Here is a 25642-nt window from a genome sequence, read left to right as displayed (position 1 = left end):
TCGGCGCTGGGAGAAGCCATCTTGCACGGGGGGACATGCCTTTCCTCCCACCCCAGACATAAGATGCCCACTGCGTACCAACCCCAAGCCCAGTACCGCCGCCCAGAGGGAGAATGAACACCTGGATGGCTCCCTGGGGCCACAGTGTGGGCTCAGGGGTCTCCCGTCCACTCTCACACAACCCCCAAGGGAACTCAGCAAGGCCGCCTGTCCACCAGAGACCGGGGTCTCCTCGCCTCCCTCTCTCCCCCCCTCCCCCCCCCCCCGCCCCCGAGGGCCCCCCCCCCCCCCCCCCCCCCCGCCCCGCGCACAGAACCGCCCCGACCCCCGACCCCTCCCACCCAGCTCTCCCGCTTCTGCTCCGGACCCCATCAGCTCACCCCCCATCAGCTCACCCCCGACTGCAGGGAGGTGGCTTCTCATGCTTGCCACCCTCCCCCGCCCCCGTGTGAAATCCTTGGCCGGCCCCAGTGACGCCCTGGACGGCGCCCGGCAGCTCCGGGGCCACGCCGGGCCACGAGGCCAGCTCCAACACACAAGTCGAGACCCCCGCCCGAGGAGGATGGTGAGGGTCCTGAGGACTTGCTGGGTCCACGCCCTGCCCTGCGAGCCACTCCCAGGAGGGGGCTGGACTGGCGGCCCACGGGGGGACATGGCCCTGGCAGTGGGCCGGGCCCCTCCAGACCTCACAGTCCACCACCTGCACGCTCCTCGAGCAGGGGTTCCGAGTTTCCGGCGGGCGTTCTAGTTATGGCACCGTGTGCGATTTTCACAGGAGGGCAGAGAAGACCAGGCTCAGGGCGTTTAGCAAGCAGGGAAGCTTGTGTGGCCGCCCCCAGGGGATCCCGGCCAAGGGGCAGTGCGAGGGAGGCCCTGAGCCGGGACCAGCGGGGACCCGCGCCGCCGGCCAGGCACACCGGGGCCAGCCGCCTCCTTCTCAGCTCCAGTCGCATTCGACACTTGCCCAGGCCCGTCTGCCGCTGCCCGTCTGAGCACCTCTCCAGGCCTCCGGCCCCTTCCAAAGGCCTTGGGCGGCCCCCTCCCCACAGATGTGTTGCCAGTGCCCCCAGCCCACCCTGGACGCTCCTTCCTTGACTGCCAAGCCGCCGGGCCTGCAGCCGGCCGACCTCCAGGCTAACGGGGGAGCAGGCCGCTAGGGGAGGCCTTTCCTGCGGGGCAGGTGAACGCTGAGGGGTCGGCAGTGTGCCTGTGGCCCGGGACCAGCCACTTCCAGCTGCGGTCAACGGCCTGGACCCCAGCATCTCAGTGCTCCTCACACCCTCCCTCTGCCCCCCAGGCTGAGATGTCCAGTAATGGGCCTGAGGTTAGGTGGTGGCAGCTCAGAGGACCTGTGCCCATCCTGGGAGCCCAGGAGGGAAGCTGGAGTAAGAGGCTGCACCCCCTGGGAAGCGGCACGTCTAGGTGTCTGGGGAGGGGCCCCCGCTGGAGGAGCGCTGCCCGCCCCGAGCCTGCAGTCCAGGGCAGAGCGGCGGAAACGTCCAGACAGGGCTCCTGCTCTCCGCTCGGCACGCAGTGCATTGGCCCCTGGCTCCCGGGCCCTCACGCACCTTCCAAGTCTCCATCTCGGGTCTTGGCTGCGAGTTCAGAGGATGACAGGGTCTCCTGGCACAGAGCGCAGTCCTCCAAGGCCGCGCTCCGCAGGGTCTGGGTGACTAGAAGAGAGAGGGTGGCCGCTGGGGTCAGTGGGCCACCACCTGTCCCTGGGAGGTGCCGCCAGCGGGGAGTAGCCCCCGAACAACCCCCAGTCCCGCGTGTGGAGTGGGTCACCGCAGCCCTCACCCAGCGTCCCCGCAGGCTGGGTGCTGACCCCGCAGGGGGCCTTCCCATCCGAGTGCCCTCAGGTGTGCAGCTGGTCCTGCCTGTGGGCCCCCGGCCCCAGGGCCCACCGTCGTTGCTTGCAGAGCAAGAAGCCAGCCCCAGAAGGCAGCCCCGCCCAGAATCCCCTGGCAGATGGGGGCAGTGTGGTCCAGTGGTGTGGACCCTGGGCGGCACAGCTGGGTCGGCACACAGGACAGATTTCTCCTCCCTATGGGCGAGGACATGCCCTCCAGGGCTGGGCCGGCTGCCCCGTGTGTCCAGACGTTCTTGAGCAGAAGCCCCTATGATGAGAGGCCGCTCGCCCAGAATGGGAGCCTCAGCCCAGCAGAGGGTGGGCAAGCAGGGCTCGGGCCCCTTCCCCACGCTCGGACCCTGCCACCTCCTTCCAGGGAGCGAGGGGCCAAGCTCCCGGTGCCTTAGCATTCCCTGCCTGACACCTGCTCCCTCACCAAGTAACTCTGTTCTGCGTGCGCGTGTGTGTGCACGCGTGTGTGAGTATGTGAGGCAGCTCACAGACGGCCACTCCCCTGAGCAGGGAACCCACGTCCCCTCCTTGGCTCTGGGCTGGCCCCTGGCTGCTCTGACAGACGGAGTTTGGTAGAAGTGACAGTGTACCGCTTCCGGGTCCTGTCTCCAGGCCCGTCAGCTGTCGGAAGTGGGGTGGCCTGGCTGGGGCGTGGGCACGTGGGGCTGTGACCCCCATGCGTCCCCAAGCCCACCTCTCGGGGTACCCAGGGCCTGTGCCCCTCTGCCCACAAAAGCCGGGTGGCGGTGCCGGGCCAGGTCTGGGGGTGCAGATTTCCGCAGGCCCCCCACATCCGGGGGGGGGGGTGGGCACGACGGTCAGCCTAGGCCTCAGAGCCTGTCCTGAGCTGGCACTCACCCTTCTTTAGCTTTTCCTTGTCGTCCGTTTCCGGCTTGGTGGCCATGACCTGGAAGAGGGTCTTGAGAATACTTCTGAGGTCGCTGGCGTAGTTGGTCTGCAGCTGGTCGGCCACGCCTGGGGGAGGACGCCCGAGGAGGGGGGGTTAGGTCCTGGCAGCTGGTGAACCCAGCCAGGGCTTGCGGTCAGAGACCAACGTGTCCTCGGGTGAGTGGGCGCGAGAAGAGGCTGCCCCGCCCCCGTGACGCTCTTTTGGCAGAAGCAAAAGCTCAGGAGTCAAGGGGAGGTGGCGGAGGGGGGCAGAGCACCCAGCAGCCCTCCCCCGGGGGCCAGTTATTCGCCTTCGTGCTCTTATCCTGGCCCCTCACTGAGGGACAGCCCCAGAGCCCCCAGCTGTGCCCACCTGCGTGGCAGCACCTTCCCCTCACGGCCACCTCGACTGCGGGGATGCGGTGAGGTTCCACGTGGCTGGGGGGCCGAGGGTGGACCCTGCCCAGACATGGGGCCCAGCGCCGGCTCCTCGGCACCCCCCGCCAGCCGGCCCCCGCTCCCTGGCCGGACAAGGCTTCTCCCACCCTCACCTGCAGAGGTTTCCTCTGTCTCTCAATTAGGTGGACTCGGCCCTTCTCAGTGAAGAGCACTGCTAGCTCTTCAGGGGCACGAGGGGGTGCCATTAACAGCAAAGCCAGGGAGTGACCGTGCACATCCCAGCAGCACATGGGCGCCCCGGGACCCATCACTGCGCTGATACCGTGGCCGGCGCTTCCGGGGGCTTCCTCGCGTGCCAGCAGCCGTGTTGAGTACCAGCTGGCATGATGTTCCCCAGACCTCTAAACAAACCCGTGTAGTGGATTCCGGCAGATGTCTGAACCGCAGCTCAGAGTCACCCCGAGGTCCTCGTGCCCCCACCTGGCCTGGCCGGGGGCAGTGCCGAGTGACCCCGGGGGATCATGATCCTGACCTGCAGTGTCCGCCAGTCCACAGGCTGCCCCGTGGCTGCCCCTCCACCCGGGGGCCCGGGCGTGCCGCGGACACTCCAGGCCAGGGGAGCTGGGCTGCAGGACGGGCACTGTGTGAACCCAGCTGCCCCGGGGAGGTGTCGGGGAAGGGCAGGCAGGAGGCCAGGAGGGTGGACTTCACTGCACACTTGTCATACTTTTAAACCATGAGAAAGCGGCAGCTATTCAGAACACACAAATCTAGGGAAAGCGCTGCTACGAAGACACCGCTTGTGCTCACTCCCCTCACTGAACTCCCCAGGGAGACAACAGTCATCGTCCTGTTGTCTGCCACCCCAAGAGCGGAAACATCAGTCGGGACAGGACGCACAGTGAACTCTGACCCACACATTGAACAGAGCCTCCCTGTGTGAGCAGTGAGGGGCCACTGGGACCAGAATGGGGTCCTCCACCCCCCACGGGAGGGCCCGGCAAAGCACGACGCCCGCCTCTTTACCGGGCCGGGCTCATGGCGGGGCTCGCGGGCGAAGGATGAAGTGATGTGGTGAGGAAGGCCCAAGGCAGGGCTGACACCCGAGCAGCCCAGCATCAGCGGGGGAACCTCCCGCACCTGGGCCAGCCGCTCCGCTAAAGCACGCCCCCAGCCCCCGTGTGTCCCCAAGCCCATGCCCCGCCCCAGGCCCAGAAGTGGCACCTGAAATGCAGACAAACAGGCGGTGGATCAGGTCGTGGCTGCCGTGGAACCGGGACCGGATCTTCTCTCTGATGGCCACGGGGCCTGCGTCCGGCCCCATCTCGTCTGAGGGGCAGGAGCCGGCCGTGAAGCCGCTGTGCAGAGAAGGAAACACAGGAGCGCAGGTGGAGGGACGAGGGAAGGCAAAAGCTCTGCCCGGAGGCCCCCCTCGTCGCGGGAGCGCACTGGGGCTAACACCACGTGCTGAGCTCCTCCCGTGGGACAGTCACCGCCCCTACTCACACCCTCTGCAGGGGGCTGATGGGCTCCCAGAAGATGTGTCCACACCCTAACCCCTGCACCTGCCAGCAGGACCCGTTTGGAAGAAAAGTCTTTGCGGCTGCAGTCAAGGTAAGGATCTTGAGAGGAGACATCATGGATTACCTGGTGGCCCTAATCTAAGGACAAGTGTCTTTGTGGGAGACGGGAGAGGAGACACAGACACACGGGGGAGGGGAGGAGGTGAAGTGGCCACGATACAGAGATCAGGGTGATGTGGCCACAAGCCTGGGGGTGCCCGGAGCCACCAGAAGCTGGAAGACGCAGGAAGGACCCTCCCTGAGAGCCTCCGGAGCGGGGACAGCCCTGTCAGATTTCAGATTTCTGGCCTCCCGCCTGCGAGAGAAGAGATTTCTGTTATTTTAAGCCCCCAGGTCGTGGTGCTGTTTTACTAAGACTGTCCTTCGTCCCCGCCATGCACTTCCCTTCCCACGGCCCAGGGGTCCTGCTGCAGGCGCTGTGGGCTCTGCTGTTCAGGGGTCACCCTGCGGCCCTAAGTAGTGGCCGCAGTTGAGCCTACGCTGTTAGGGCGTCCACTGACCGTCCTGTTCTTAAACCATTTATCTCCCATCTTCTATTTCTGCCGTTTTGTCCCACTTTCTGGGAAATTTCCTCTTTTTTTCTCCGACTTTCCCCTCGACATTTTTGCTACCAGGTTTTTAATTTCCTGCTCTCTCTGTTGTTTCATGGATGTGAAATATTTTATCTATCTAGAAACATTAATTATATATTTTTTCTGATTTTCTTTTTTTTTTTTTTTTGGCTGTGCCGCGAGGCATGCGGGATCTTAGTTCCCTGACCAGGGATTGAACCTGTGCCCCCTGCAGTGGAAGCGTGGAGTCTTAACCACTGGACCATCAGGGAAGTCCGTCATTATAATTTTTTAGAAGTTGCCTTTGGTGGCCTGCACTATCTCTGTTTCTGCTTTTCTGTGGGGGAGTTGGTTTTTTCATGCCTGCCTCAAATGCAGAGACCCCTGTCAGAGAGAGGCCCTGGCGTGGCCTCCTGGCATGGCGGAATAGCGGCCGCCCTCGCATCACTGGTGGGAGTGTAAACTGGTGGATGACTTTGGGGAGGTGCTCTGGCATCACCTCAGAGAAGCTGGCACACTCCTCAGCCCAGGGGCCGTGGTTGGCACACACCCAAGACCCTGCCCTGTGCAACTGCAGACGTGGCAGAACCTTCAGGGCCGTTCTGGAAGTTCCAGTAAAATCCACCAGTGATGGAGGAGGAGAATCCACTGTCATCCTGTCATGCTGTGGCCCGCCTGATTGTAGCGGGTGAGCAGCCCTGGCCCCTTGTGGACGTGGACGACCCTCGCCGACACGGCAGAGAGACGCGCACAGCCGCCCGATATCTCACTTAGGGGCACGTCCCTTGGTGTCAAACCATCAGGAAGCTCGGAGATGTGACGCGCCTGAGAATTCAGTGCAGGGGGCGCTGGGGCTGGAAAGGGCCCCAGACTGGCTTCATGGGCTCCCCCTGCTCAGACGAGTGCACGTCCGACTGGCACACTCTAGCGACGTGAACATTGGTTTGTAAGTAATATTTCTTTTTAAAAAGTGTATTTATTTTATTTATTTATCTTTGGCTGCATTGGGTCTTCTTCGTTGCTGCACACGGGCCCCTCACCGCGGTGGCCTCTCTTGTTGCGGAGCACAAGCTCCAGGCGCACAGGCCCCAGCAGCTGTGGCATGCGGGCTCAGCAGTTGTGGCTCGCAGGTCCCAGAGCGCAGGCTCAGCAGCCGTGGCGCACGGGCCCAGCTGCTCCGCGCCATGTGGGATCCTCCCGGACCAGGGCTCGAACCCGTGTCCCCTGCCTTGGCACGCAGATTCCCAGCCACTGCGCCACCAGGGAAGTGCCCTTATCAGTACTATTTCACCAGAACGTGGAGGAGCGGTGGGAGGCTGAGGGCGAGGCTGGGACCCTTGTGATGATCTACAGCTCTGCCCTCCCAGACCCCCTGCCAGGTTTCCAGAGACGAAGCCCTTGACTTTCTGCCTGGGGGGTGTGGACTTGGCGGCCCCTGTCCTGGGAGCTGAGTAAAGAAGGGGGATGCAACATCACTGTCCGGGGTGTCAGCTTCCATCAACGCCCCCAGTCTCAGTTCACAGCCTCACCCAAAAGACTGGGAAGCAGGAGCCCAAGCAAATATTTACACACACTATTTGCAGCAGCGTTATTCACAAGAGCCCAAGGGGAAACAACCCAAGTGCCCGTCAACAGATGATGGATACACAAAACGTGGTCCCTCCATACGATGGAATATTATCCAGCCTTAACACGGAAGAAAATTCTGACACCAGCTACCATATGGACGCACCTGTAGGACATTAGGCCCAGTGACAGAAGCCGGTCACAAAAGGACAAACACCGTGTGACTCCGCTTACGTGAGGTCCCTGGAGGAGTCACATTCACAGAGACAGAAAGCAGATGGTGGGTGCCGGCTGCTGGGGAAGGGGGCTTGAGTGGGGACAGAGTTTCAGTCTGGGATGATGAAAAGTTCTGGAAATAAAGAGTGGTGGCAGTTATACCACATTGTGAATGTGTACAATGCCACCGAATTGTACACTTAAATATGGTTAAAAGAGTAAAATTTATGTTAGATGTATTTTGCCAAAATTAAAAAGTAGGGGAAAAAAAAGATTTAGGACAGGGGAGGGCAGAGGAAAGGGGACTGGAAAGGTTAAGTAGCGAAGAGAGCTGATGGATTTGGCATCAATACAACAGGTTAAGAGTGAATACATGCTAAAAACCATTAAATTATACACTTGTATAGTACATATTTTTAATAATTAAAAAATTGAAGTATAGTTGATTTACAATGTTGTGTTAGTTTCGGGCGTACAGCAAAAATTATACACTTTTAAAGGGTGAACTGAATGATCTATATACTATATACCAATAAAGCAGTTACTGTTGAAGACCCAATTATATTAAGATAGAGTAGCAATAAACAAACTGAAAATGAAATTAAGAAACAACCCTATCTGCAATAGCATCCAAAAGATTTAAATATTTGGAATAAACTTAACAAAAAAGTGCAAGAGTGACACACGGAAAACTACAAAACGTCACTGAAATAAATTAGACCTAAATAAATGGAAAGACACCCTATGTTCATGGTTGAGGACTTAATATCGTTAAGATGGCAATACTCCCCAAATTGGTCAATAAGTTCAATGCAATCTGTGTCAAGATAGCCGCCTTTTCTTTTTCCATGCAGAAGTTGACCAGCTGATCCTAAAATTCGTACGGAAACGCAAGGACTCAGAACAGCCAAAACAATCTTGAAAAAGAAACAAGCTGGAGGACTCACACTCATGACGTGGACTTTAGCATGAAACGCCAGTAAATACGACTGAGGCACTGGCATAGGACACGTGACGACGGAAGAGAATTGCAAGTCCAGAAATAAACCCACACGTTTGTGGGCAACTGATTTTCCAAAGGGGCGCCAAGATCATCCAACGGGGAAAGAAGGCTCTTTTCAAAAGATGGTGCTGAGATAGAGAAAGACCGTCTCTCCAATAAGTGCTGCTGGGAAAACTGGAAGCTGCACGTAAAGGGATGAAATTAGAACGTTTTTTCACACCACATAGAAAAATAAACTCAAAATGAATTAAAGACCTAAATGGAAGACTGGAAACTATAACACTCCTAGAAGAAGACACCGGCAGAACACTCTCTGACATGAGCCATAGCAATATTTTTTTTGGATCTGTCTCCCAAGGCAAAGGAAACAAAAGCAAAAATAAACAAATGGGACCTAATTAAACTTAAAAGCTCTTGCAACAGCAAAGGAAACCATCGACCAAATGAAAAGATAACCTACTCCATGGGAGAAAATATTTGAAAAAGATATGACCAATAAGGGGTTAATATCCAAAATATATAAACAGCTCATACAACTCAATAAAAAAAATAAAAAAAATAAACCAGATTAAAAAATGGGCAGAAGACCTGAATAGACATTTTTCCAAAGAATACATACAGATGAAAAGCACATGAAAAGATGCTCAACTTCGCTATCATCCGAGAAATGCAAATCGAAACCATGAGATATCACCTCCCACCCATCAAATGACCATCATCAAAAAGACCAAAAATAGCAAGTGTTGCTGAGGATGTCGACAAAAGGGAACCCTCCCACACTGTTGGTGGGAATGTAAATTGGTGCAGCCACTTTGGAAAACAGTATGGAAGGTCTCTCAAAAAACTAAGAATAGAATTACCATATGATCCAGCAATTCCACTCCTGGGTATATAGCTAAAGAAAATGAAAACAGAAAAGATGCGTGCACCCCAATGTCCACAGCAGCACTGTTCACAATAGCCAGGACGGAAGCAACCTAAGTGTCCACTGACAGATGAATGGATAAAGAAGATGTGGTGTATACATACAACGGAATATTACTCAGCCATAAAAAAGAATGAAAATTTGTCAATTCCAACAACATGGATGGACGTGGACCGTATTATGCTAAGTGAAATTCGTCAGACAGAGAAAGACAAATACTGTATGTTATCACTCACATGTAGAAATCTAAACAATAAAACAAACAAATGAATATAACAAAACAGAAGGAGACTCACGGATATAGAAAACACACTAGTGGTCACCACTGGGGAGAGGGAAGGAGGGAGGGGCATGATAGGGGTAGGGGATTAAGAGGTACAAACTATTAAGTATAAAATAAATAAGCTACAAGGACATATTGTAACAGCACAGCGAATACAGCCAGTATTTTAGAATAACTTTAAATGGAGTATAATCTATAAAAATATTGAATTTCTATGTCATGCAACCTGAAACTAATACAATATTGTAAATCAATTATACTTCAATAAAAAAATTTTTTTCTGGGAGAACTGCATTTCCACACACAAAAGAATGAAGTTAGACCTTACCTGATACCATATACAAAAACTGACTCAAATAGATCAAAGGTCTGTATCTATTCTAAAATTCTTAAACTTAGAAAGAATTTTAAATTCTTTAAAAGAATTCTTAAAAATTCTTAGAAAAGAACAGGAATCTTTGTGGTCTTGGATTAGGAAACAGTTTCTTAGGTGTGAAATCAAAAACACAGCAACCAAAACCAAATATCTCATTCAGCAGTTCCTCAGACAGTATGACACAGCAACTCCACCCTGAGGTATCTACCCAAGAGAACTGAAACACATATTCACACAAAAATTAAAAACTTCTGTGCTTCAAAAGATACCTTCAAGAAAGTGAAAAACCCCACAGAATGTGAGAACATTTTTGCAAATCATGTATCTGTCAAGGGTATAGTATCTGGAATACAGAAAACTCTTGCAACTCAACAATAAAAAAATAAATAACCCAACTAAAGAATGGACAATGGATTTGAAAAGACATTTTTCCAAAGAAGATATACAAATGGCCAGTAAACACATGAAAAGATGCCATCATTAGTCATTTAGGAAATGCAAAGTAAAATGATAATGTGCTATTTTATATCCATTACGATAACTGTAAGAGTTTAAAAAGGAAACAGAAAATAACAAGTGTGGGTGAAGATACGGAGAAATTGGAACCTTGTACATCCCTGGTGAGAATCTGAAATGCTACCGGAACTGTGGGAAACAGTTCAGCAGCTCCTCGTGCCGTATGACCCAGCAATTCCACCTCAAGGTATCTATCCAAGAGAACTGAAACATAGATTCACACAAAAGTTTGTACGTGAATGTTCATACCTACTAGCCAAACATGGAAGCAACCCAAACGTCAGTCAACTGACAAATGGATAAACAAAATGTGGTCTAGCCACACCATGGGATTAATTTTTGGCCATAGAAAGTGTGGACAGGTGCTACAGTGTGGATGAACCTCGAAAACATCAGGCTATTTGACAGAATCCAGCTACAAAGGTCACTTACTGTATGATTCCATTTCTTTGAAAAGTCTAGAAAAGTCTAGGCAAACCCAAGAGACAGAAAGTAGATTAATGGTTGCCAGTGGCAGAAGGGAGGGGAGGATGTTTGGGGTTTCTTTATGGGGTGATGAAAATGTTGAGATTAGATACCGATGGCAGTTGCACAACTCTGTGAATATGCTGAAGACCACTGAATTGTACACTTTAAAAAGAATAAAAGGATGTTTTCCTTGTAATCATCTGGCGACTCATATTCAAGAAAGAGCTCAAGCTAAATGCCCGTCAATAGTGGGTTGATTCAGTAAATTAGCTCATACAGTTTCCACAAAGGACAGTTAATGATGCTGGAAATTCCAAAATATTAAATAAAAAGGTAGCATTTTAAAAATTAAAGCTATCATATGTACATAAATGAGATTTGGGGAAATACAGTCAAGGCAAAGCATCAACATTACATTTATTTGCATAGTAGGACTACGGATTCTTTTCTGAGCATCTTCTAAGATTCAGTATTACTTCTATGACCAGAAGAATAACTGTTAGGCTGAGGAGAGGCAGCGCCTACAGCAGGAGCCACTGCAGCCCTCCTGAGGCACAGAGTTTGTTTCTTAGTGGAGGGAAGGCATGCTCTGGGGCTCAGCCCCGCAGCCCCTGCCCCTCAGATAAAGCCCTGGAAGTGGGGCAGCCTTTCTGGACAAGGCGCTGCGGCTGGCAGGCAGCTCGCCTGCGAGAAACCAGAGGAAGGGCCCTGACTGTCAGCTGAGCGTTGAGAGCTACGAAGCCAGCGGTTCATGTTGTGCCTTAAAAGAGCAATGAACCCTCCCAGAAGACTGAGACCGAGGCTGGCCCACAGGTGGTGGGTGGGTCAGATGGCAACCATGGTCTCAACCCCAAGCCCTCAAGCCCTCTCCTGCTGCTCCGCAGAGTGGGGCGTGTGTGTGTGTGTGTGTGTGTGTGTGTGTGTCTGTGTGTTGGGGGGGGTGGATGGAAAGAGAGCCAGAGGCTCCATGAAGAGCCTGGTCCTCGGCAGAAGAACCAACAAGGTGCTGCCCACGGGCAACCCAGCTGGGCTTGGAAGGGCCACCGGGAACAAAAGAACAGAACACTGGGAGTGGGGCCTGGGACGTCACCTGGGGCCTGAGCTTGGGGCCCGGCTGGGTCAGCCCAGTCCTAGGGGCCACATAGATGGGCATTGTTTGGGCACCGGGGGCCCCAGGAACACTGCCCAGGACCACCCTTTTGGAAGGGCGCTGGTCCTCCATGGGCAGCTGCTACGCAGCAGGCTGGGAGCACGGAAGAGGGTTCCAAGGATGAATCAGACCCTGTGTGTGGCCCCCAACAGCCCAGTCTAGTCGGGGAGCCACACGCTTTAACAAGACAGAGCTGACAGGCCGGCTGGCGCCCAGTGGTCCAGGTCTATGGTGAGGGCAGGAACAGTGAGGGTGAGACATGGCCGGAAGTTGAGACGCAGAGGAAAAGTGGGCGAGAGAGGCTAGGCTGAAGGCGTGAGGGGCACCCACCTGCCAAGGGCTTCCTCTGCCTCCCCAAGCAGTCTGAGCTCCTGTCACCAGCCGTATCTACCCAGGCACTCAACTTCAAATCTGCACGGTCACCTGGATGTCGAAAAATCCAGCACCTTCTGTGACCGATGCCCAACTGGGTTCTGTTTCCTGCCACTCTCTTTTACTGAAGGCAGCACATATTCCCCGTAACAATTCCACTGAGGTTTGAATTACTAGGAAGTGTCAATTTTCTAGTAGCAAAAGACAGTGCAGTTCTAAAGGTACATTAATACCAAAGGTTTTGTCCAGCCTGTGTCTTTGGCCACGGTCCATAGTGGCAAACTTTCCAAAGGGCACCCTTGAAAGGCACACATGGAGAAGTATCTGATTCCACGGTCAGAGTAGAAAAAATGGCCTTTTGACAGGAAAAGGACTTTGTCATTTTGAAGTTCTAGGGGTCTGTGAAATAAGAGATAGTACAACTTGGAAAAACTAATAGCATCACAAGGTGTTTCTGGCTATGACATCACATGGATGAATCTGTGAGCCTCTGAAACCCTTTGTAAAGGCCTCAGTAAGAGAAAAACAAGGAGGAGCAAGACGGACTGATGGAATCCAGAAGGAAGGTTTATGCTTGGATGTGGGGACATGGAAAGTCTGGACATCTGCGCAACCACATACCAATTCTAATGAGCCAGCTTGGGCCCTGCTAGCTCCTCCTTACAAAATCCATCCATCCATCTATCCATCCATTTGTCCATCTATCTACCCAACCACCCACCCATTCATCTATCCATCGACCCATCCATCCATCCAACCATCTATCCAATCATCCATGTATCCATCTGTCCATCCATTGATCCATCCATCCATCCATCCATCTATCCAATCATCCATGTATCCATCTGTCCATCCATTGATCCATCCACCCATCCAACCATCTACCCAATCATCTACATATCCATCTGTCCATCCATCCATCTGTCCATCCATCCATCTGTCCATCCATCAATCCATCCATCCATCCATCCACCCATCCAACCATCTACCCAATCATCCACATATCCATATCCATCTGTCCATCCATCCATCTGTCCATCCATCCATCTGTCCATCCATCAATCCATCCATCCATCCATCCATCCATCCATCCATCCATCCAACCATCTACCCAATCATCCACGTATCCATCTGTCCATCCATTGATCCATCCATCCATCCATCCATCCATCCAACCATCTATCCAATCATCCATGTATCCATCTGTCCATCCATCCATCTGTCCATCCATCAATCCATCCATCCATCCATCCATCCATCCATCCATCCATTCATCCAACCATCTACCCAATCATCCACGTATCCATCTGTCCATCCATTGATCCATCCATCCATCCAACCATCTACCCAATCATCCATGTATCCATCTGTCCATCCATCCATCCATCCATCCATCCATCCATCCATCCATCCATCCATCCTAGTATGGTGAGGATTTAGCAGGGAGGTATGTGTGTGCTGATATGGGTCGAACTGTGTCTCCCCAAATTCATATGTTGAAGTGCTAACCCCCAGTACCTCAGAACGTGGCTTTATCGGGATATAGAGTCACTGCAGATGTAATTAGTTAAGATGAGGTCATTAGGGTGGGTCCTAATCCAATATGACTGGTGTTCTTCAAAAAATGAGAAATTTGGACACAGGTGCACACAGAGGGAGAATGACATGTAAAGAAAAGGCAGAGATCAGAGCTTAGCATCTACAAGCCAAGGGGCCCCAAGAATTGCCAGTATCCATCAGAAGTGAGAGGGCAGAGGCCTGGACAGATCCTCCCTCATGGCCTCAAAAGGAACCACCCTGCTGACACCCTGATCCAGGACTTCTGGTCTCCAGAACTGAGACAATCTATTTTTATGGTTTACCCCGCAGTTTGTAGTACTTTGTTACAGCAACCCTACAAACGAATACAAACGTGATGGCACAAAGCTGACAGGCCCAGGCTGCCCAGGGGGCGTCAGCACAAATATCTTTGGGGCAGCAACTATGCTAATTTATTGTGAACAGACCAGATCTCCCTGCTTCCTCTACTCTCCAGCCACTTGCAAAGTCTTTCTTCTAGTGGTTTTAATGAGTGACTCTGCGTTTGGAAGGAAGACAACTTACTCCAGTGCAACAACCCCTTGGGGTGAGCACAGGCTGGGAGGGAGGGGGAGGAAGGATAAACCCCTCTCCCCAAGGAGACCACAGCACATGGCTCAGGTCCACAGAGGGAACAAGAGAAGAAGAAATGACTGAGACCGGGAGGGCTGGCGCCAACCCAGGAAACAACCCAAAGGGGCTGTTTCAGTCTCTTCTCACCAAGGGATGGCCAACAGAAACACCAACAGCTCTAGATGGGAACGCAGTCTGGCCGACGCCTGGCTGGTGAGACTCTGAGCCGAGAACCCATCTCGCCACACCAGACACCTGACCCACCAACACTGTGAGATGATGAACGGCTGCTGTCAGAAGCCACTAAGTGTGTGGTAATTTGTTACGCAGCATGGCTGACTAATACAACTGGGCAGATGTTGTAACTGAGTGACCGAGTGGAGGCCGGCACCCTGAGTCAGGACTGAAAGCAAAATGAAACCGCTTTGGTGCAGAGAAGACTGACCTGGCGGGTACGTCCAGTAACAGCTCCTGTCTTGGGAGGCTCAGGGCATCCCCGGGGCTCACCTGAGTCTGTGCAGGTCGCCACACCAGAGCGCAGGCCCTGTGGAGCAGCAGGAGGAAGTGTGGCCGCCACCCAGCACCTGTGCCTGACGCTCTTGCTCAGCTTGAGGCTCCACAGGAGCCTGTGCAAGTGGACAGTAAGTGAGGGGTCCCCCATGGCAGGCGCAGCCACATACACTGCCCAGGGACAGACACCCTCTCAGCGCACTGCAGGCTGGTGCTGGGGGACAGGGGCTGGTCTCAGAGCCACCCCCACTGCTGACCAACGGCAGGCACAGGACTCTAGTGGCCACCACGCAAGCTAAACACAGAGGGGCGCTCACACCTACAGGGAGACGCCCGGTCTCCACACGCGACACCATCTGCCGGGGCCTGTCCCCACCCCCGCCGAGGCAGGAGGCTGATGAGGGCTGCTGGGGGTCCAGGCAGCCTGGGGACTCTGGGGGTTGTGGGCGTGTTCACTTCTGAGCAGGGCCTGAGGGTGGGGAAGGCCCAGGCAGCCTGGGGCTTTGCTTCTGACCACAGACCTGGACTGAATGCCAGAGTGGGGAGCTGTTCAGAGGCCAGGCCTCAGGGCTGCTACAGAGCCCCTCCCAGTGCGGTGTGCACACAGGGCGGCCCCTGGCGGGGAGCCCAGCACCCAGAACCCGCCAGGCACAACTCCCCTGACCCTGTCAGGGGCTGCCACAGGAACTGCAGCTTCTCCCAAGACCCGCAGGCCCCGGATAGAAAACCTTCTCAACCACAATTCAGACCATATCCCTCCTCTGCAGACACGTCTCACTCCCTGCTTCCCAGGTCACTTGGAGTAAAAGCCAGAAAGCCTTCCTGAGGCTCGAGGGGCCCGGCGTGCTCTGGACCCCTCTCTGTCAACCTCCTCTCCCACTCTATGCTTGTAGGCGCCTCCCAGCCGTGCCCCTTGCTGTCACAGACAAGACAAGCACGCTACGGCCATAGGGCACGGACATTACTAGGCCCAGAATGCATTTGTCTGGACACCCCCAGAGGCCCCCATTCTTTTGGTATCCATCCCAGCACCCTCTAACAGAGACGCTTTCCTTGGCCATCAACAGAACCTCCATTTCCTTCCCCCACCCTGCGTTACTGCTCCTGGGGTGCTTGTCCCCCTGACGCAGCACGCGTGTGCCGACTAGCAGTCTCACTGCGGAGAACGCGGGGCCGGCCACGCAGTGACTTCCGTCTGTCTGTTCACCGCTCTGCGCCCAGCATCAAAGACATTCCACCCCCCGCCCCGCGAGCCTCCCAATCTGTGTCCACTGAACACATGGCACAAATTCATTAGACACAGAGGAAGACTAGGTGCGGGCTGTCTGTGGGAATAAAGGCTTTCTCCTGGGATCGAGTGCTAAACGGATTCAGGAAAAAATCAACCCGCAGGGCCTCCTGAAACCTCACAGCTTTGGAGGTTCCTGTCTCTGCGTCCTCTTCCTCTCCTGCTGCAACCAGAAAATGTGTCTGACGGAACGACTCCTCGCGAGGGCCCCCCCCCCCCAAAAGATATGTCCACATCCAATCCCCACGACCTGTGACCGTGACCTTATTTGGAAAAAAGGCCTTTGCAGATGTAAGTAAATTAAGGATCCTGACGTGAGATCATCCCGAATTATCTGGGTGGCCCTAAACCCAATGACAAGCGTCCTGACGAGGGAAAGGGGAGAAGACAGAATCAGGGAGACTGCTGCGTGAGGAGGACGAAGAGACTGGGGTGACGCAGCCACGAGCCCAGGAGCCGCCGGAGACGCCAGGAGCCGGAAGAGGTGATGAAGGACCATCCCCTAGAGCTTCCAGCAGGGCTGCAGCCCAGCCTGCAGCTCGACCTCTGGGCCCCAGGACTGTGGACTATACATCTCTGCTGTTGAAGCTGCCCAGTCTGTAGTGCCCCGTATGGGACCACAGGACACCAGTCCAGAGGGGAGGCTGTGGTCCAGTCCCGAGTCCATCTCTCACCCGCTGGGCGACCCAGGGGGTGACGTGGCCCAGACCCTGCTGCTCAGGCCCAGAATGGGCAGTAAAATCATCGCGGGTGGGCGCAGTGAGAACAAGGGCGACCACGTCTGAAGGCGGGCGCATGGCGGACGCCCCGGTGCCCGAGCGCTGGTGGGGCAGCGTGAGGCCACAGCGAGCGGGCCCGAGTGACGGAAGTGTCCAAAGAAGCGGGCACACCGACGTAATTCACAGACGGGGCACCTTCAGGGTTCTCTGGGAGTGAGATGGCCCTTCCCCGCCTGGGTCTCCCCTCAGCCGGTGGGCCCCAAACTAGCAAGGGGGTGGGGGCCGCTCAGACCCGTGATGACAGCCGCCCAGAAGATCACAGCTGCATCTTCCCCAAAGTTCCGAGCAGAGACCACAGGGCTCACGAGGACAACCCCGAGGGCTCACCCCCCCTATGAGCGACCCGACACGTATTCTGCCCAGACAAGCCCTGACTTCCATCTCATTTGAGGACCGGCTGCAACCTCGAGTTCACATATTCCAGTCCTGCCTACCTGTGACCAGACCTGGTTCTACGGTGGTTCTCAAACCCATTTCTAGAACACGTTGCGCTAGAGCTCATATTTTTAGAAGATATAATTTATTTGCATATTATCTGTGCATCCCTTTAAAAATGAATCCTGTCATGTTTTAAAAGTGAAAAGGTTTTTTCTGGCGGGGGGGTGCCCACTCTGTGTGGCTTGCGGGATCTTAGTTCCCTGACCAGGGATCAAACCTGCGCCCCCTGCCATGGAAGTGCGGAGTCTTAACCACTGGACCGCTAGGGAAAGTACCAAAAAGGACTTTAAATGAAATCCCAGGTGTGTTACATGATAAAGAGAGACCGTCATTATGGGAAAACGTTGTAGCTTGTCAGGCTGGACCATCCACTTACTGAGCAGAGCTGTGCCCTCAGCCATCTCCTCCCCGCGGGCCAGCGCCATCTGTCCTGGGGAGGGCAGGGCAGCCAGGGGCCTGCACCACTGGGGTCCCCCACCAGCCCCCTGGGAGGCCCAGGGAAGGAGCCTGGCCCTCACTGGTCAGTCCCTGTGGCCACGGGGTGGGGGCCAGGACAGCGACATGCACACAGAGAGAGAGTGGGCAGGCCCCTAAGGGTGGAGGCCTGCACAGCCGTCGGGGCACGTGTGGGTGTGGGGACGAGTGTGACATGAGAGCACACACGCTCAGGCTCCCGTGACCACGGGAACAGCAGCGGTCTCCACGTGCCGCACTCGTGCCCACCGGGGTCTCATTCACACGCTGTCCCTCGAGGGATGGTTTCGGGCCTCATCATTTTCTTCTATAAAATGGGAATAATTACACCCATGTGGCAAGGACTAGGGACACTGTGTTGAAAGCGGACGTGCCTGGCCTAAGACAAATGCTCCGGAAGCTGCAGTACTTTCCCACTGGATTCCCACAAGACTGGAGATTAAGGAAATAGAGCATTGAGTCCACAATCAAAACAACAACACAGGGTTTTAACAAGGCACCGTCACACACAGATCCGCACTGTGGGATCCCGCGGCGCTCGGGGTGCAGTCCACCCCCCTGCCTCCCCTCCCTGGGGCCCTCACGGCTGCTGTTCCCATTCCACGAGGTCAGCAGGACCTCTGAGGGCCCCCAGGGAGATCACTGAAGGACAGCAAAGACTGCAGTTTGGTTCCAAATACTAAATGTAAACAAGACACTGAAAACCAGCTCATTTCCCGTTTCCTCTAGTTAAGCAGCACGACCACTGATGTCCCGTGAGATGAGCCGGTTGGAGGGAACAAGCATCCTTTGTGCTCTCCAGACTGTCTCCTGCCCACCTCTGTCTGAGCCCACAGGCTCCTGCCCTGCCCAGGCCCATCAGGGCTCCCATCTGGGGAGACAGAAGCAAGTATCGTGTCATCAGAATCCCACCGGTGCCTATGCCAGATGGGGACAGTCACCAGGCAGCAGGGAGGGCTTCCTGGGGGAGGAAGCACGGCCTGGCAAGAGGCGTGACTCTACCGTCTATAAGTCCATGAAGACCCCAGCCGGGGGCCGCACGCGGGGCCCATAGTGCCCGAGGACTCCGCCTCCCCAGCCTTGGGCAGCCCCACCCGGCGCCTGCCACCTGTAAGTTCCGACCTGGTTCTGCTGCCTGCTACCCCTGCAGAACCGGAACCCTCACGGCTCCCCGCCTCCCCGCCTCCCCACCACCTTCCTGGCGCACTGCTTGTCCACTGCACACACGCCCCGTAGCCCTGCCTGTACCCGGCTGGGGCATTTCTCGCAGATTCTGGCCTCAGGGCCCACTTCCCCACAGAGCTGCTGATCACAGCATCTGAGAAGTACCGGCCTCCCTCCCCAGGGGCAAGGGCTTCTGCCCCCATCCCGGCCCCAGGGCCAGCGCCCAGGAAAACCAACTGGGAGCCGGGAAGAGGGCCTGGCTCTAAGGAGGTTAGGCCCCTGTCTGTGAAGTCAGGTGAGCACCTGCTACGGGGTTGGGGGTGGGGGCACATGAGGCCCTAGCTGGGTGCACCTGCCCTCGATGGGCCCTGGGCTGGTGGCACGGAGGGGAGGCCCTGCCGTGGGGAGGGCTCCCAGGGTGGGGCTGGGAAGTTAGGAGAGGTCAGACAGCTCAGGCTGAGGGCCTTCGGGCATCACTCCCCTGCTGTCTAGGCAAGAGAATGTAACCTCCCAGAACCTCAGTTTACTTGTCTGTAAAATGGGAAAACAGTAACCACCACCCACGGTCCTCTGGAGAAGGACTCACAGTGGGGGTGGGACGGTGGGTGCGCGAGTCTGCCTCGTGCTGTGTGGCCCTGGGTCTGTAACACGGGGCTAATCACAGCCTCTGCAGAGGGCCGGGGGTGCCAGCTGTGAGGCTGGGGGTGGGGGAGTGGCCTCAGGGCCACAGGCTCCCACCACCACCGTGGTCCAAGAGGCCAGCCCCAGAAGGTCATGCAGGAGCTGGGCATCAAGCAGGGCCCAGTCCAGGAGTGCCCGAGGTCTGCCCCAGGCTGGTCTGTGGGCACACGTCCCACTGTGACCACCTGGAGTCTCTGGTCATCACTATGGTGATCCAGAAGGAACGTTCCCTGCGACAGTTGTGGGGAACAGCCAGGGAGCCGCAGCCAACCCCTCGTCACCAGGGACACTCTGCAGAGCCCTGAGGGGCTGCAGGAGTTCTGGGAACCTGCGGCTTCGCCAGACAGGGAGGACAGACAGCAGACACGCTGCCTGATGCCTGCTGTCTTCACTGAGCCATCCTGGCCTGGCAACTGACTGATGGCATGGCCTCAGCCAGCAGGGTGGACCTGGGCTCCGTCAGAGCCACTTCCCCCGTCACAGGCCACAGGCTGTGCTCAGAGGAGGAAGGCCACCCAGGCTGGTCCCCCTGGAGTCCAGAGGCAGGGAGAGCCAGCGGCTCCCAGGTCCATCTCATCCGCCGGCCACACCCCCCACCAGAGGTGGGTCTGTGAAACAAGGGGCAGCTCCTCCTCCAGAGCTGGGGAGGGCCTGATGCAATGGTGCCGTGTGAGGGAGGGTGGCAGCCCCAGCAGGTAGCCTCCTGTGTTGCTATGGCGACCCCTCCATGGATCCCACAGCTGCCCTGGCAGGTCCTACGCGTCCACCAGTCCCTGGCACATCTGCCTCTTCCAGCTTTGTTCACTCATGAGGTTACAGTGTTGCCGGGGCTCAAGGGGGTAGGGGGTATAGCAGAGCTGGGCAGGGCCCCAAAGCAGCTGCTGACACCCACCACCTATATCTAGTAAAGAAATTGAAATTGTAGTTAAAAGCCTTTCCATAAAGAAAACTCCAGGCCCAGATGGCTTCACTGATGAATTCTAACTAATATTTAAGTCAGAAATACTACCACTTATACAAAAAATCTTCTGGAAAATTGAATAAGCGGGAATGTTCCCCAACTCATTTGAGGATCTCAGCATTACTCTGATACCCAAACCTTAAAAGGACATTACAAAGAAAGAAAAGTACTGCCCAACATTCCTCACAATCAGATGCAAAGTCCTTAACAAAATTTTAGCAAATTGAAGCCAACAATACATGAAAAGGATAATACCTAGTGACCAAGTAAGGTTCATCCCAGGAATGCAATGGCTTAACATCTGAGTATCAATCAATGTAATTTATCACGTTGACAGACTAAAAAATTAAAACTATACGACGACCCCAAAAGATGCAGAAAAAGTACTTGAGAAAAGTCCAGCAAACCAGGAATAGAAGAACTTCCTAAACCTGAAAAAGGGCATCTATGCACATCCTACGGCCAACATCACACTTAATGGTAGATACTGAATGCCTTCCCTCTGAGAACAGGAACAGAGCAAAAATGTCCTGTGTCAACTCTTCTGTTCAACGTTGTACTTGGAGGTCCCCCCCAGTGCAAAACTGCAAGAAAAGAAGTAAAAGACATCTAATTAGAAAGGAGACATAAAACTGGCTTTATTCACAGATGACAACATCTGTGTAGAAAATCTGATGAAATCTTCATAAAAACTACCATATCTAATAAAGTGAGTTTAGCAAGGTTGCAGGAGATAAGATCAGTATACAAGAATCAAGTATCTCTATAAGCAATGAACAACTGGGAGCTGAGACTATAAAGCAGCACCATTTACAACAGCATCAAAAATATAAAATACTTAGGGATAAATCTGGCAAAAGATGTGCAAGACCTCAACGACACAAACTATAAAACTTTGCTGAGAGAAATTAAAGACCTAAATAAATGGAGAAATATACTGTGTTCATGAATTTGAAGATTCAGTATTACTAAAGTGTTAATTTTTCCCTAGTTGATCTATAGATTAAACACAATTCCAAGCAAAGTCCTAGCGGGCCTGTTTTTTTTTAATTTTTTATTTTTTTGGTAGAAATTGATAACCTGGTTCTAAAATTCATGTGAAATACAAAGGACCCAGAAGAGCCAAAACAACTTTGAAAAAACGGAACTAAGTTGTAGATTTATACTACCTGACTTTAAGGCTCATTTTAAAGCTACCATAATCAAGACAGTGTGATGTTGGTGTCCATAGAGACAAACAGATCAATGGAACAGACTAGAAAATCCAGAAATATATGGTCAACTGATTTTTGACAAAGGTGCAAAGGCAATTCAGTGGAGAAAGGGTAGTCTTCAACAAATGATACTGAAATAATTGGCTATCCTTATGCAAAAACAAAATAAAACTTCGATCCATACCTCACACCATATACAAAATTAACTCATAATGGATCATAGACCTAAAAGTATAAAACTTTTAGAAGAAACAGAAGAAAAATCTTTGTGACTTTAGGTTATGAAAATAACCCTTAGATATGACTTCAAAATCACAGTCCATGAAAGAAAAATGGATACATTGGACTTCCTCAAAATTAAGAAATTTTCCTCTTCAAAAGATACTCTTAGAATGAAAAGACAAGCCATAGACTGGGAGAAACGATCTGCAAATTATATATCTGATAAAGGACTTGTATACAGTATAAATGAAGAACTCTCAAAACTCAATAAGGACACAACACAGTGAAAAGAAACAGCAAAAGATCTGAATAGACACTTCACCGACGAGTATAGGCCGATGGCAGGCGAACACATGAAAAGGTGCTCAATGTCATGAGTCCTTAAGGAAATGCACATGAAAACTGCAGTGAGACACTACTCACACCACTGGGACAGCTAAAGGTAAGAAGCCTGACCATGCTGAGGGCCGGCAAGGCTGTGGGGGAACCGGAACTCTCATATGCTGCAGTTCATCGTATGACAATTATATTTCCATAAAGCTGTTTAAAACAACTTTAAAACACCAGACTGTGTTCTCACTGTGCTTACATGCTACCGCCTCGGATGCCGGACCTTCCTCCCAGAAAAACATCACCTGCCCTGCTGCCCTCCAGAGCTCTCTGGGGTTCCCCACCCCACCTCTTCTTGCCCCCTCTGCTCCTCTGGCACCTGGGCCCCTCTATTCAGGTCTCAGTGAAGTCACTGCCAGGGCAGGTGCTCGTTGAAGGAGGCGCCCTGCACCCAGCCGGCACTCTGCGTCTTAGGAGTCAAGTTTATCTTCTCCAGGACCAGGGGCCTTGAAGGCCGGCGCTGGGTGGGATCATGAGGTGGGGTGGGTACGCTGGGGGGCAGCCGGGCCAGGAGCTGTCCTGGGTGCTGGGCTCAGCGCCCCTGCACCTGCCTCTCCCACCCAAAACAGTGGCTGCTGCCCCGGCCAAGCCGTCCTCCCGGCCCAGAACACAGCAGCTCAACACCCAGCTGTGAGTTAGTTAGAAAGACTCCAGACGCTGGGGAGGCCCGTCTATGAGGAGGGCAGCACCCGTCCCAGGACCCCCAGACCCAGCCCTGCCCTCTGACCCCAAGCCGGTACTCAGCCTGGCTTCTCTCTCACCCCGCGGGAGCCCCATCATCTGATGACAGTCATTAGGCCTAATCTGTTTTTCAAGCGTCTCATTAATTCCAAGTTCTCCTCTATTTTTAAACCGCTCAGTCATTCTCGTTTTTCCTTCCTGGGGCACGAGGTGGGTGGGAGACCCCGGGGCTCCGCGTGGCAGCCGGGACACCTGCCACGGGGACAACGGCTTGCGCCCACTGCCCGGCCCCAGAGAGGCTCTGGCGACACAGCCGCGATGTGTCCACCCCGACACCGGGTGGGGGCGGGGGTGGGGCAGGAGCTGGTGCCCAGGGTCACACAGCCACCAGGAAGGGGTTAGGGTTAGATCCAGCCCCACCCTGTCCCCGCATCCCGGAGGTGGTCCCCTGCGGAGCCCCCAGCGGCCCCCAGCAGCGGGGCAGTCCTGAGTCTCGGCTCACTGAGCAGTCAGTCAGTCCAGGCAGTGCTCTGTCCCTTGGTTCACACCCCCTTTCCCTTGGGGGTGCCAGCTCAGGACGCGCGCCCCAGGACACCCCACACAGTCCTGACGGCCAGCACCAGAGGTCGTGGGTGTTGATCGTACACTGGAAAAGGATGCACATCCTTCCAGGCCATGGAGTCTGGTGGACAGCACTGGCCCTGGGACAGGGCAGGGGCTGACCGGCCCCTGACTCCATCTGCTGGAGGGAAAGTGGATTCAGTGAAGTGCGGACAGAGCAGGTCAGAAGTGCAGCCCTGGGCCTCTGGGAACGTTTCCCAGTGACAGAGACTCGCTCACCACATGCTGCTCGAGGAAGCTCAGCCGTGCCAGTGCATCCGGCCTCCCCCCGGCTGGGCGGCAAGGCCGGGCTGAGGCCCACAGGCACTCGTGGTGCAGCCTGGAGGGACCCAGGAGGATCCCAGCAGCCCCTCCGTACAGGGAAGCAGGCAGTGGCCTTGGGGGGCCGGAGCCCTGCTCCAAGGAACAGAGGATGTGGCCTCCTCTCTGTAGCCCCAGCTGCTCAGGGCTGGACCCAGGGTATCCCCAGGTCCCTGGGGTCCCCACCCCGGCAAAGCGCAGTGGAGCCTGCGTGGAAGCACCGGAGGGCCGCGGCTAGCAGGAAGGCGGGGCGTCCACTGGAGTCGGAGCCAGGCGGAAAAAGAGCAAAGTCGGCGAAGCACAGAGCTGTCGGCCCAGGACTAAGCAACGCTGCAACGTCTGCGACCACCCTGTCCAGCTGCCACCCCACCCGTGGGGAGTGAGAAAGTGGAGGTGAGGCCAGGAAGCAGTGAGACCGGTGATGGGGCGGCGAGGCGGCTCAGGACTGGTAGCGGCGAAGGCTGAGGCAAGTCCCAGCCCCGAACAGCAGTGGTGAGTAAGGGCCAGGGTGGGGGAGACGCGGAGGAGCCACAAGGAACGGAGGCACGCGCTAGCAAGAGGCCCTTGGCCCTCCTCAAGTCGCCGCCAGCCCACGGGCGCCCTTCCTCCCCTGGACCCCCTCCCGCTGCGTTCGCGCCGCAGGAACACACGCTCCAGTGCCACCCCCCAGGCAGGCGAGGAAGCACCGCGTGTCGGAAAGGCCCCTCGAGGAGATGTCCCCAAGGTCCACCCTTTGCCATTACCACCACGCTCAGCAAGGAAGGAGCGCGTGGTCGGGGCACAGGTCACCAGTTTAAGGGCAGAAGCTCAGAGGCCTGTGCCCTTCCAGGTTCCTTTCATTCTAACCAAAACGACAGCCAGGGAGGCCCACCGAGTGGGGAGGCAAAGGCACCGCCAGCCGCGGAGCTGAGTAACACAGAGCAGGCCGAGCTCACCGCGGGCACAAGCGGTGACAGTTCCTGAGCCCTGAGCCAGGGCCCGGGGTGGGCCTGCCCATGCGTCACGATGGCCCGCGGACCCGGCCCCCTGGCCCCCTCCAGTGGCCGGAGACAGCCTCAGAAAGCAAGCCGGCCCGGGCCTCTCACTACGCACCAGGGCAGAGCAGAGTTAACGGCAAAGGAGACCCTGGGACACCAGGAGGCAGTGAGCGGAATGTCCCCCGGCACCGCAGACCCACTGGAGGGAAAGAGAGGCAGAGGACCCGAGTCTCTAGAATGCTCATGAATTTGATTACACAGAACATAACTGAAGACATGCCAACAAAGGAGACCAAAGGGCAAATAACAATAACTGAAGACACGCCAATAAATGAGACCAAAGGGCAAATAACAACCTGGGAAAAGCGACCTGCAACAGACACCAGGCAGAAGGAACATTGCCAAGGCAGCAAGAAAGACACGAAAACCCAACTGGAAAACAGGCAAGAGACAGGCAGGGTCAATTTGCAGAAGAATCAGGAGGAAATGCTCAGGGACACCATCACCAGAGAAACACAAAGCAAAGCAGGGAACTCCACCTTACTTCCCAGGTGAGTCAGTGCTGACAGTGCTGCCGGGGAGGGGGGGGATGTGGGGGTGTGGGTGTGGGTGTGGGTGTGGGGTGTGGGGG

At 54.9% G+C, this 25642-nt stretch overlaps 1 protein-coding gene across 1 annotated transcript in view; it reads right to left on the bottom strand.

Annotated features, from left to right (window-relative positions):
* The window catches only part of ZFYVE28 (zinc finger FYVE-type containing 28), a 111230-nt gene that overhangs the window by 2539 nt on the left and 83049 nt on the right, over nucleotides 1-25642 (bottom strand). The window contains exons 9-11 of the mRNA XM_027103926.1: nucleotides 4376-4509; nucleotides 2723-2839; nucleotides 1569-1673 (exon numbers count right to left, since the gene is read on the bottom strand). Of these exons, the coding sequence (XP_026959727.1) occupies nucleotides 1569-1673; nucleotides 2723-2839; nucleotides 4376-4509 (356 nt within the window). The remainder of the gene's footprint in view (nucleotides 1-1568; nucleotides 1674-2722; nucleotides 2840-4375; nucleotides 4510-25642) is intronic.

This window comes from Aethalodelphis obliquidens, unplaced genomic scaffold, assembly GCF_003676395.1.
Source record: "Aethalodelphis obliquidens isolate GAN/ISIS:26980383/991018 unplaced genomic scaffold, ASM367639v1 scaffold6, whole genome shotgun sequence".
NCBI classification, from domain to species: Eukaryota; Metazoa; Chordata; class Mammalia; order Artiodactyla; family Delphinidae; genus Aethalodelphis; species Aethalodelphis obliquidens.
The sequence above is the reverse complement of the archived record's forward strand: the minus strand, read 5'-3'. Positions and strand labels throughout refer to the sequence as shown.